The sequence below is a fragment of the Chenopodium album genome, chromosome 17 (assembly GCF_948465745.1).
Source record: "Chenopodium album chromosome 17, dcCheAlbu1.1, whole genome shotgun sequence".
In the NCBI taxonomy this organism is placed as follows: Eukaryota; Viridiplantae; Streptophyta; class Magnoliopsida; order Caryophyllales; family Amaranthaceae; genus Chenopodium; species Chenopodium album.
The window spans coordinates 40,959,420-40,972,100 of NC_137850.1; the positions used below are offsets into that span (position 1 = coordinate 40,959,420).

General features: G+C 38.2%; 1 protein-coding gene across 2 annotated transcripts; it reads right to left on the bottom strand.

Moving 5' to 3' along the window:
• Positions 1 to 756: 756 nt before the first annotated feature.
• Positions 757 to 3,500, bottom strand: LOC145587984 (uncharacterized). Of its 2 annotated transcripts, none has more exons than XM_081644625.1 (2): positions 2,683 to 3,500; positions 757 to 2,415 (listed from the first exon to the last, which is right to left on the bottom strand). In XM_081644625.1, exon 2 carries the CDS (start codon positions 2,283 to 2,285, stop codon positions 1,050 to 1,052), a length of 1,236 nt encoding a protein of 411 aa, XP_081500751.1. In that variant the 5' UTR covers positions 2,286 to 2,415; positions 2,683 to 3,500; the 3' UTR covers positions 757 to 1,049. The 2 variants fall into 2 exon arrangements, with proteins under 2 accessions (XP_081500751.1, XP_081500750.1); XM_081644624.1 differs by having other exon boundaries at positions 757 to 2,510.
• Positions 3,501 to 12,681: the final 9,181 nt, after the last annotated feature.

Genomic DNA, 12,681 nt, shown 5'->3' on the forward strand with positions numbered 1-12,681 from the left:
ACAAGGTGTTGCTTTTGGGGGGGAGTGTTGCAATGCATCCAAAACCTCCTTCCGTGACAATCACCTACCACAGGAGACAGAGAGGACAGCAGGGGGCTGGACATCAACACCAACAGCAGGGGGCTGGACATCAACACCAACAACAACACACCAAGGCAGCAGCAACATGAAACAGAGGGCTAGAGCAGGGGACAAGCACTTGTAATAGTTTGTTTGTATTACACTAAAGTAGTAAGAAGACAAGAAAGTAGTAATTGTATTAATTAAGGCAATGTAGCCATTTTAAGTAGTGTATTGGTAGTATAAGAAGTAGAAGACTAGTATGAGAAAGACACCCAGAAATTTGTAGAGACATTGGAGAGTAATGGCCTAAAGCCATGTTTAATCTTCGCCAGCCTTTGGCTTAATCAATCGAACAAGCTGCCTTTCTAGTATTTGTTGTGTGTACACGTATTTCGTTGCAAAATGTTGAGGAAAACTTCCTTATAGAAGCATTGGGAACTTGTTAAACTCGTGTATTGAACGGTTGCTCCTTGACTGAACTGAAGTACCTGGATCTTGGATGGTGAGGAAGAACCAGGACATAAAAAAGCTTGGGCATCTCAAGTTAGATCTGTGTGGAAAGGAGTGATGCTATGCTGATGGCTGGATCCATATTATGCCTTCACTGCTGATAGCAAATGTTACAATGTTCATGACTAAGGTGAGTCAGATACACTTTGTTGACGCTAATTGTGTTTAAATTTTTGAAACCAGAAAACTATTGTGGTGAAAGAAGCTCTCTGCAGCAAAGTTTTGAATAGCAGGCCTAAAGGACTTAACAGGCATTATAGTTATAAATTTCCATTGATTTGGAATACATATAGTTCTGCCAAGTGTTGAAGTCTTTGAATCGACTTTAACCTAAGAAACTCAGATAAACTGTAAAATGAGGTGCCTGAATCTGTAAAAATACAACCTGTCATATTACAGAATATGGTACAACATTTAGCAGGCAATCGATGAACATGAATTACATTATTTACGAGCTACAACTGAATACTAACCACTTATCCACTGAGGTTTTCAGCAGAGAGATCATTTTCTGCATCATCATCATCATCATCACCTTGTCTTATTTTTGCAATCTCGGCTTGAGCTCTCTCCAGAATTTCCCTCCTCTGTGTTTCTAGTTGCCTGTGGAAATCCATCCTCATGTTTTCTAACTCTGTCATCTGCTTTCTCTTATTATTTTCAATCTTCTCATATATCTCACTGAATTTCTCAATAGAATCAGCGAGCAATTGGACAGAAGAACCGTCAACTCTTCTCCCTTTATTCTTCTTTCCCTTAGGTGGGAGTCCATCTGAATCATTGCCGTCCTCATCTCTCAGATAATCTGAATTTCCTGGGCTATCTCTCATCTCATCCAATCCATTAGCACGATTCAAGTACACGTTAGAGTTCATAAATACATACTCCCCCGAGTCAATTCCACATGAAAGGCCAGTTTGCTGATGTGAAGAAGACAGCAACATATCCATCCTTCTGTAGAAAACCCACTGGCTAACGCCACTTCCACCTGCTATCAACCTGGTACTTTCTTTTTTGTACTTTTTCTTCAATGTATCCAATCGATTTCGACATTGAGCATCAGTTCTTTCAACATTTGTCTCCCGTGACACTTTTTCTGCAACTTCTTGCCATTCATCTGAACGGAGGCTCTTCCTGCCTAGTCTAAGAAACCGCTCTCCCCATGCATCTAATAAGGCAAAAGTCTCTTTTTCAGTCCAATCTCCCACAGGATTTTGCCCACTCGATGTTGGTTGAGCTTGAGGCAATGTAGCTTTCTGAACGGTTGGGGTGGGCACACGCGGAGCAAATTCATAATTTGATATTATGGTCTTTAACTTCCGCTTCTTTCTAGGCTTTCCATTGCTGATATCCTCTGCCTTCCCATTAAATCTTTTACCATCCTCATGATCATCATTGTCGTCTTCTTCTTCATCATCAGAGTCATCCTCCTCCTCCTCCTCCTCCTCCTCCCCCTCTTCTTCCTCGTCCTCCTCATCGTCATAAGTATCTTTGCCTATCATTCGAACACCATTCCTTTCCACGTCTTCTTCCCCTAATTCTTCATCTTCTATATCTTCCTCCTCATCACCGGGATATTGATTACTCTCCCTAGGATACCTATCACTGAATCCAGAACCCTTAGGGCGGAGCGAGGAACCATACTCTTGCTGGTCATTCTGACCATATGCTTTCGGAATATACCTCGAACCGTTATCCTTATCATCATCCATTCTCAATTAAAGCAACAAAATCACAAGTGACCTCAAACTGGTTTATTAAGATTGCATTCCAACCACAAGAATATTACCTTAAAACATAATTCACAATTCAGGCCTGCTTTTACTGCAACTAAATGATTTTCTGCACCAAATTTCCAAACAACCAACAATGCATCTTCAATCACACCTCAAAATCCTTCCATAAAAAGGCTAAATTCCTACCTAAACTAATCAAATCTGCTCAGAATTACAAATGAAATGTACATGCAATTCAAAACCCTTTATTGAAACATCAAGGAAATCACAACAAACAACAACAAAATACCCCAAAAATCTGAAGATTCAGTAATAACCCACATAAATTCTCCATTATATAGACTAAAAAACGCAAAGGAATCCAGAATCTCACCTCAAAGATTGCATCTTTGTGACCCAGAAAAAATTCCCCAAAAAATACAGTTCATGATTGAAAATTGGCATTGATTAGCGCCCAATTTCAAGGGTATTGAAAAACCCCAAATAATATTTTGATGGAAATTGTTTATTTTAATAGCAGTCAAGGGTTTCAGATGAAATTAAAAAGGGAAAACTGAACAAATTTGGATGAGAGAGAAAAAGGGGTTTGAAGATTTAGGAAGGAGAAGCAGGGAATGTCCTGCTAAAGCGAGCTGAGTGCGTTATCCTCGGCCAGCTGATGGTGATGATCTCATTTTTTTTGTGCTTCAGCTAATCAGTTGCCGTTCATGTCATCAGATCACATGTTGGCTCTTACTTCGAGCCAAGAGATAGTTGTACGAGATTGGGCGATGATAACATGAGATTATCGAGTTAAAAGGAATGTCAACTAGTTTAATTACTCGTACTTGTGTTGAAGTAGTTGAAAGTGGTTTTGTTATCGTAAAACTTATAATCAGAGTTTATATAGCAACATTGACTCTTAAATTTGTAATGCTTTATTTGGACGAGGATTGATCAGATTTGTAGGGGTGGGAAAAGTAAGTTGAAGTAGAGCTATTTCGTAAAAAAAAAAAGTAGAGCTATTTCAGGTCACAATGAGATGTATATCATAACGGGTAGCAAGCTAGCAACGGCATCGATGCACATTAGGGTAGGCTGCAAGGTATGCAAACAATTAAACATGTCGGCGAAAGATTGTTTTCAACACCATAATAACATTCTCTTTAGTCATTTAAATTTGCCTTATAAATATTGGTTCACTTTAGTAGTAAAGATATAAACTTGCCTTATAAACGTTGGTTCACTTGCATAGAAATTTAGATGGTTCATTTCATATTCTGAATCAAAAGATGTTAAAAATAAAGCAATAAAAACTTATCTGGATGTGACATAGATGAAATTGAGAATTGTCGCTATATGGAGGTGAACAATGTCCTCAAGGACGATATCACACTACCCTATGTAGTAAAAACTTTGCCATCGTCACCCTCCAATGAGCAATTGAGCACCACTTTGCAAATTGTGTGCATTCACAATTCACGGATGAAAATTATAATTTTTGCTTAGAACTAGAGAATAATTTTAAGAAAATAAACGTGTGATGATTTCTATGTATATTAGTTTGAAAAAAGAATGGGTTTGAATAAGGAATGGGTTTAAATAGGCTAGACTTGGAGAATAAAAGTAGGTAGCTATTAATTTGAGGAGCAAATCACGGAATCGAATCGAATATGTAACAAAATCAAGGACTCAATTAAAGTAGCAGTTGATTTGTAATGGCTAAGAAATCTTGCTAATAATGACAAGTCAAATATTCTGCAATTCACAAAAGGAAAAAAAAAAAGATAGGTCCTAATAAGGAGCACATATAACATATCCAAGTCTAGCCTAGCTGTGTACGTATGTGGTCCATTAAGCCTTCTAGATCCTTTTTAAACATTAGGTACATTAGAACATAAGTATTCTATCCACTAGACAATGGCCTAGGTTTCGCTCACCCCTTTTTCCTCTTTTTTATACTCGTATGTGAGTTTTTGTTTTGAGTACTCTATTGAGCTTCCAACGAAAGACAAGATAAGTTTAGAGGGCAAAGATGGATCTAGGGGGTGCCCAGCCCAGGTGTTAGAATCCGAATCATTTTGATGTATTAGATTCCCTTTAGATGCTTTCTTAGAGTTTACTTTATGTTTTCTAAGCCTGAGGTCTCATTATTATTGTGTTACTGTCAGTTTAGTGTTCACTAGGGATTCTCCTTGTAATCAAATTAAAGCTCTTTAGAGGGTGAATGATTAATGAAATCTTAAGCCTTCTACCAAATGTTGCCTTGCTTTTATGCTTGTTTTGTTAGACCTCTATAGATATTGTGTCTTACTTGCATAATAGCTCCCCTCCAAACCAACTTGATGCACTAAGAACTCGTGGTTCGGACCCGCTTGTGCCTGCCTTGAAGTATCGGTCGTCACAAGCCCCAACCACCCGCACTCCGTTGCCCAAATAGACGTGAGTGCTCCTGTGATTTATTTGCCCGCTTGTGTTGCTTTGTGCTCACAAGCCCCTTTTCCGCTCAAGGCTAGCGTTCTTGCCGCCAAAAAGCTAGAGCGCGCTGCACGTTTTGAGGCCTTAACTCCCGGATCATGACAGTTGGTATCAGAGCCGAGGTCCAAACCTCGTCGCAAGCAACCCGTGTAGGCACCAAGGAAGGCTACACGAAGATGGAATACGTAGAGGAAAGATTCGGTTGGCTCGAGATGAAAGCGGACGAATGGTCCCAGCTGCGGGTCATTTGTACACGAGCAAGCCGAGAAAATTGTAAACTTGATGGAAGATAGAGATGCTCTCCATGAATAATTGAAATTTGTTCAAGGACAAGCCGATGAAGCACTTGAGAAATGTGCTACCCTGATGCGCGTTGTGGGCAGAGACACACTTGGTATTGGTGCGGTGAAGATAAAGCCGCCCAAACCTCGCGACTACAATGGCGCCAGATATGCTAAATAAGTCGACAACTTCCTCTTCGACATGGAGCAGTACTTCCGAATATGTCAATTGAGTGACGATCAGAAGGTGGATACTGCCATCATGTACTTGTCCGAAGATGCCATGCTTTGGTGGCGCACCAAGCACGTAGATATCAAAGCAGGAAGGATAAAGATCGATACAGGGGCAGAGTTCAAAGAGGAACTCAAAGAACAATTCTACCCGGATAACACAGACTTTGTTGCTCGGAAAGAGTTGCAGGAGTGCCGCCAGAAGGGCTCCCTTCGCGATTATGTGAAGGAATACCCGTCGATAATGTTGGACATCACAGACATGAACGAGAAATATCGTGTGTTCAACTTTGTCAATGGGTTAAAGGAATGGGCGCAGCGAGAGATTTTAAGGCAGAAGATTGATACCCTCGCTGCTGCTATATGCGCTGCTGAGAGATTGATGGACTACTCAGTCGGGAAGGGCCGTCAATCTGAGAATGATTCAAGTAGGACGTCAACACGCTCCAATAGCCCAACTCCAAGCTCTCCAAAGGGTACAAAGAATGGCTCTCGAGTATCGTCCAACACCGTCAATACATATCATAGAAGAAGTGGAGGAGGTGATGCACTGAGATCTACATCTACCCCCTCCCACAACTCCGGAAACTCTAAGGTCGGCGCGTCCTCGGCAAATACAAAGCCGCCGAATTGCATTCTTTGTCGAGGCCCACATAAATGGTGGGAGTGCGAGCATAAAGAAGAGCTTGACAAGATCCAAAAGAGATTGTCATCCATGTCCGTGTAAGAGAAAGAGACCAGCAGAGACAACAACCCAGTTCAAAGAATGGGTACGATTTACAGGATGAGCTGTAACACCCCCAAATCTCCCTCTATGTAAATACTATATTTATACGTATACAAATACCATAGAGATAGACTTGGGCGTATTACCGCCACGTGAAAACGTAAGGCTTGAATAATTACTCAAGTTGCAGCGGGAAATAACTAACTTTTATTAATAAAATGAATAACTATAATAACTGTTTGAAATTACTTTAGTAAAAACTCGACCAGTCATAAAATAAATTTTTAACTCCTAACTACGTGATCCCATCCCGACACTAGCATGTGCACGAACAACTCCACACCTGAAATCAAGACTGCTTACTAGTAATGGTAAACAGGGCGAACCAAAACAAAAAGGAAAACAGATTAGCAAAAACGCTAAGTACGTATAAGTGCAAGGCATGTAAATACTTTTGTTAGGCAAAGATGCTTTTGAAATAACCAATTAAATTTAACTTGCCACAAGTCACTTTCTACAAAAAATTAAACCTTCCAAGGGTAGTAATGTTCATCAATAAAAGCTTTCCAAACCAATAGATTTCCAATTTATAAACTTCCAATTTTAAAATATAATTACAAACCAATTTCCTCACCTAAGTGTGCACACCCCCCAAGCAAGTTATATTATACTCGAGGAAAGACCAAATCATACAAAGCTCATGGTCTTACTTAACCAGTCCCGGGTAGAGGGACAATTAGAATATCAAATACTCAGGCTCATAATGAGCTGCAAATTAATTAAATCAAGTGATTTATAAATTAAACAACTTTTATTAAATCAATCAACATTTTTAGAGATCATAAAATCATATATTTTAACTCGTCATGAAAATTATTAACTTAAATATTCATACGTAATATTTATTCAAACAATCATTTAAACAAACATTTACCAAAACACGCATTCAAATTGTATCAAGGACCTAGCCACCTATACGTACCTTGATCACGAGAACAATAAGGTACGACTACTAAACTTGACCACGATCGAGGGACTCCTCCTACACAATTAAAATAACCTTAATTAATATAAGGTTAACAAAATAAACACAAAACTATAAATAATACTCTATTTGTGCATGAACTACAAAAATATCAACTTAAAAATCAAAATTTACAACAATTACGTAACTATTACTTTAGTACTAAAGTTAGGTAGCATAATAATATTCTTAGTATCAAAACTTAATAATAGTAATCATAATATTAATAGTAGTATCATAAGGAGTAAAAGAGTAAGAAATTTGTTGTTATGTTTTTAATAAAAGTTCACGCAAAATAGGAAGTGAAATGATCAGGATGGTGCGTAGCACCTTGTGGCAGCAGCAAGTGGCAGATAAAGGGGGCAATAAGGTAGCAGCGTCAAGGTGTTGTTAGTGCAACAATAAGGTGGCAATGGTGGCTACGGAAACAACAATTGGTGGCGATTACGGTGTTTGTTTTAGGCAAGGGAAATAGGAAGAAGGAGAGGGTCGTGAGTTTAAGAAATAGGGAAGAGTGTTTTCTGATTTTTGTGTGAGGAATTTGTGAAAGATTGAAGGTCTATTTATAGTGTTTAGAGGGGAGAAAAGATAGAGTTGAAGGTATGATATGTTTACTAGAAGATATGATAAGTTTTGGGGTTTGTTAAAGTACTTGGATCAAATTGGGTCTAGGTTAGTAGTTGGGTTAAAAGATGAGAAGAAATTTAGATAGGTTTACATATGGTTGAAGGAATGAAGATAGGAAGCAAAATTGGATAATAAAGAAGAAAATTAGAGGTTAAGTTATAAATATTAACAAAGTAAAGTGATAAAAATGACCATGATATTTTGATCTACTTGGATCACGTTTAACCCCTTTTTTTTTTAAATGCGAAAATCATAAATAATAAATAAAACAATTGAATTAGATAATTAAATCAAGTTATTATATAGATAATATCAAAACTAGGATTAGTTATAATTCATGAGATAATAATTAAGCTAAGGTTGTTAAGTATTATTAAGGTAAAATCTGAAAAACAAAAATTAATTTAAAAACGACGTACAACGTTAATAAAGTATGGACCGACCAAGATCATAATTTATTTAATTGTTTCAAATAATTAAAATAATTAAGAAAATATTTCCAAAAATTAGGGGTATTACAGTCTACCCCCCTTAAAAGAAGTTTCAACCCGAAACTTAAAATTATTTAATAACTCGAATTAATACTCCAAATTATCTTAAATTGGTTAAAATTTAGTAAGTTCTGGCACAACCTAAGGACTTGACTCAAAAGACTCACTTAATAAAAACATAAAAGGAAAGCGCGAAACTCTATTGCATTCTACCCCCCTTAAAAGGAAGTTACGTCCCCGTAACTTAACCACTCACCATGAAAAGGTTAGGGTACTTTTTACGCATTTCTGCCTTAGCCTCCCAAGTTGCTTCCTCAACCTTATGGTTCGATCATAGAACCTTGACAATCTTCACATCCTTGTTTCTGGTGCTTCTAACTTTACTATCTAAAATTCTCACCGGTCTTTCTTCATAGGTCAAACTCTCATCTAGCTCTATTGTCTCTGGTTCTAGCACATGTGCAACATCAGGAATGTACTTGCGAATCTGACTTACATGAAAAACATTGTGCACCCTTTCCAACTCGTTGGGTAAGTCCAACTTATATGGTACTTTCCCAACTTTCTGAAGAATCTCATATTGCCCAATGTACTTTGGGCTCAACTTTCCCCTCTTACCAAATCTCATTACCCTCTTCATAGGAGATATCTTCAGCAACACCTTCTCTCCTGCTTGGAATTCTACATCTCTGCGCCTCTCATCAGCATAGCTTTTCTGTCTATCTTGGGCTGCTTTGATTTTCTCTTGGATCAACTTCACTTGCTTAACAGTTTCCTCGATCATTTCAGGCCTAAGTACAACAGTTTCACTTATGTCACTCCAACAAACTAGGCTCCTACATTTCCTTCCATACAAGGCTTCAAATGGAGCCATTCCAATGCTTTCATGATGGCTATTGTTATATGAAAACTCAATCAAGTTTAAGTGGTCTTCCCATGAACTTTGATACTCCAATACACATGCTCTCAACATGTCCTCCAAGGTCTGTATGGTCCTTTCAGTCTGACCATCAGTTGCAGGGTGAAAAGCTGTACTCATTAGTAACTTTGTTCCTATGACCTTTTGCAAACTTTTCCAAAAGTTAGACAAGAACCTCGAATCATGATCTGAAATGATATCTGTAGGCACTCCATGATACTTCACCACAAACTTCACATATGCCCTTCCTAACTGATCCATAGACCAATTGTTTTTCATAGGTACAAAGGTTGCAGACTTATTCAATCGATCCACAATGACCCAAATCGTGTCATTCCCTGCCCTGGTCCTTGGTAATGCCCCCACAAAATCCATGGCGATCGAATCCCACTTCCACTTTGGTACTTCCAAGGATTGAACCATTCCTTGTGGCCTTCGATGCTCTATCTTCACCTTCTGGCATGTTAAGCATTTTGCCACAAACTCTGCTACTTCTCTCTTCATGTTTGGCCACCAAAAGACCTTCTTCATATCCTTATACAACTTATCCCCTTCAGGATGCATTGAATAAGGAGAGCTATGGGCCTCCTCCATCAGTCTCTGCTTGATGTCCCCACAATGTTGTGGAACACACCATCTCCCTTTGAAGCGAATACTTCCCTCATCTGCAATAGTAAAGTCTAAAACCTGCCCTTTCTCAATCTTCTCTTTTATTCCTTCAACTTCGAGTCTCCCAACTGACTTCCTCTAATCTCATCAAAAATAGAAGGTTTCACTGTCAAGGCATTCAACATCTTACTGACCTCTCCGTGCTCCACCACTTCTAAATTCATCTTTTGAAATTCTACACACAGCTGATCTGGCAAAATCATCATATTCATCAAATGACTGGTTTTCCTACTTAAAGCATTAGCTACCACATTAGCTTTCCCCTCATGATATTGGATATTCACACTATAATCTTTCATAAATTCCAACCATCGTCTCTGTCTCGAGTTCAAATACTGCTGATTGTAAATGTACTTTAGACTCTGATGATCTGTGAACATTTTACAAGTTGCACTATATAGATAATGCCTCCAAATTTTTAACGCAAACACAATCGCAACTAACTCCAGGTCATGGGTTGGATAATTCACCTCATGCAGTTTCAACTGTCTCGAAGCATATGTAATGACCCTCCGATTCTGCATTAAAACACAACCCAATCCAAAATTCGATGCATCACTATACACCTCATATTGTCCACTTTCATCTGGCAAGGCCAACACTGGTGCCGAGGTTAACTTGTCTTTCAAGGTCTGGAACGCTTGTTCACACTCCTGGGTCCAAACAAACTTACATTCCTTCTTCATTAAATTCGTCATGGGCCTCGCAATTCTCGAAAAATCCTTCATAAATCTTCGATAATAGCCTGCCAATCCCAAGAAACTTCGAACATCTGAAACATTCTTGGGTGTTGGCCATTCACTCACTGCATTGATCTTCGAGGGATCTACCGAAACTCCTTCCTTAGAAATCACATGACCCAAAAAGGCTACCTTTTCCAACCAAAACTCACACTTCGATAGCTTAGCATACAACTGGTGCTCCCTCAGGGTCGACAGTACTTTCCTCAAATGATCCTCCCTATTCGTGGAGTATATCAAAATATCATCAATGAAAACTACCTCCCATTATTGTGTTATTGTCAGTTCAGTGTTCATTAGAGATTCTCCTTCTAATCAAATTAAAGCTCTTTAGAGGGTGAATGATTAATGAAATCTTAAGCCTTCTACTAAGTGTTGCCTTGCTTTTATGCTTGTTTATTGTCAGACCTCTATAGATATTGTGTCTTATTTGCATAATAGCTCCCCTCCAAACCAACTTGATGCACTAAGAACTAGTGGTTCGGACCCGCTTGTGCCCACCGTGAAGTATCAGCCGTCACAAGCCCCGACCACCCGCACTCCGTCGCCCAAATAGACGCGAGTGCTCCTGTGATTTATTTGCCCGCTTTTGTTGCTTTGTGCTCACAAGCCCCTCTTCCGCTCAAGGGTAGCGTTCTTGTCGCCAAAAAGCTAGAGCGCGCCGCACATTTCGGGGCCTTAACTCCCGGATTGTGACACTAGGCCACGACCCCCCTATGATTAAAAAACATATAAGAATATTAAGCTGCATACTAGTAAAATTCCTACATCTGTCCTTGCTAGAGGGCATTAGAACCTTTTATATACACCCAGGTGTACGTAGAACAGGTAGGTACACCAAAAGGTGTTTTTTTTTGCTCATTTGATATAATTTTGTTCATTTTAGATTTTAAAATGAGCAAAAAATATATTAAATGAGCATAATACACTTGGGTGCACCTTGCACCCGGGTGTATATAACAATTTTCATGATTGTGTTATTTATGTGTCTAAATTGAATACAATTACTTTTTTATTTTGTTTATTTCATGGATCATAATGCTGAGAAAATCCTTATTAATATGCCATATTAACATGGAATGTTTATATGGGGTCAGGATTGTCAATTCGTATGCTTGAGTAAGGGTATAGATGTCAACAAAAAGTTCGGCAGATTTCAGTTTCCCCTTCCAACTTCATCTCCTCAACTTCAACTTCCCTCATCCTCCATTCACAAACAATCAAACATCCCCATATCAGTTTATCACTCCTTCATCACTTTTAAAATTGAAACCTTCAATGGTCAGTTTCAATGGAGGTATTGAAGATGAAGACAAATCCCTACCATTTAGGGTTAACCATACCCTTTGTTTCACACTTTATTCTTAGGGTTTTCATTAATTTCGGCGGCGAAGCCGCCAGAAATATGGTGGCGGTGGATCTTCAATGGAGGACGAAAGCTTGAGGATTTTTAATGGAGGATGAAAGCTTGAGAAGATGAAAGCTGAGTTTTTTATTCCCAAATTTTAGACCAAACGGATTGTGACACATCACCTGCAAAAAATAAAAACATTAAAATAATACAAACCCCCTCTCATGTTTACGAAAATGCCAATATATTAACATTGTAATGCTAATATGCCATATTAACTGGGCACCGCTCCATAATGCTCCGTTAAGGGGTATATTAAGGTAATATAACCTACTACACATAATAATTTTTCTTATCGTAACTTACGAGTCTTATCTCGTATTGACATTTTTTTTCTCTCTCTTTTAAAATGCTTATGCGTCACTCACTCACTCACTTCTATCCTTGACTCATAGTAGAGAGATGGCTAAAAGGGAGTTAGTATTAGGTAATCCTGGAGTATGATGTTCATTGTACTCCAACCTATTATAACAAAGTTTAGTGAAATAACATATATTTAAAACAAAATAATATAAACATATTGAACTATATAATCAAATTGAATCAGATTTTCAAATTAATTGCTCTCTCCATTTTCTCTTTCCACCTTTTCTCTCTCCAATTTCTCAAACTTCCATTTTCACATCATTAAAACCCTCTTTTATTCAACAAAAACTACTAATATTCATCCAAATTTTGCATTAACTACTACAAACAAGTACAAAATTGTTCAATCAAATGTGAATTTCTAATTTCACAACATCAAAATGGGTCAACATTCATGAATTCATAGAAAAAGGGACAAATCATTAAAAC

Bases quoted from the DNA above. Each gene is read 5' to 3' on its own strand.
- LOC145587984 (XM_081644625.1), bottom strand. From the start codon at position 2,285: ATGGATGATGATAAGGATAACGGTTCGAGGTATATTCCGAAAGCATAT.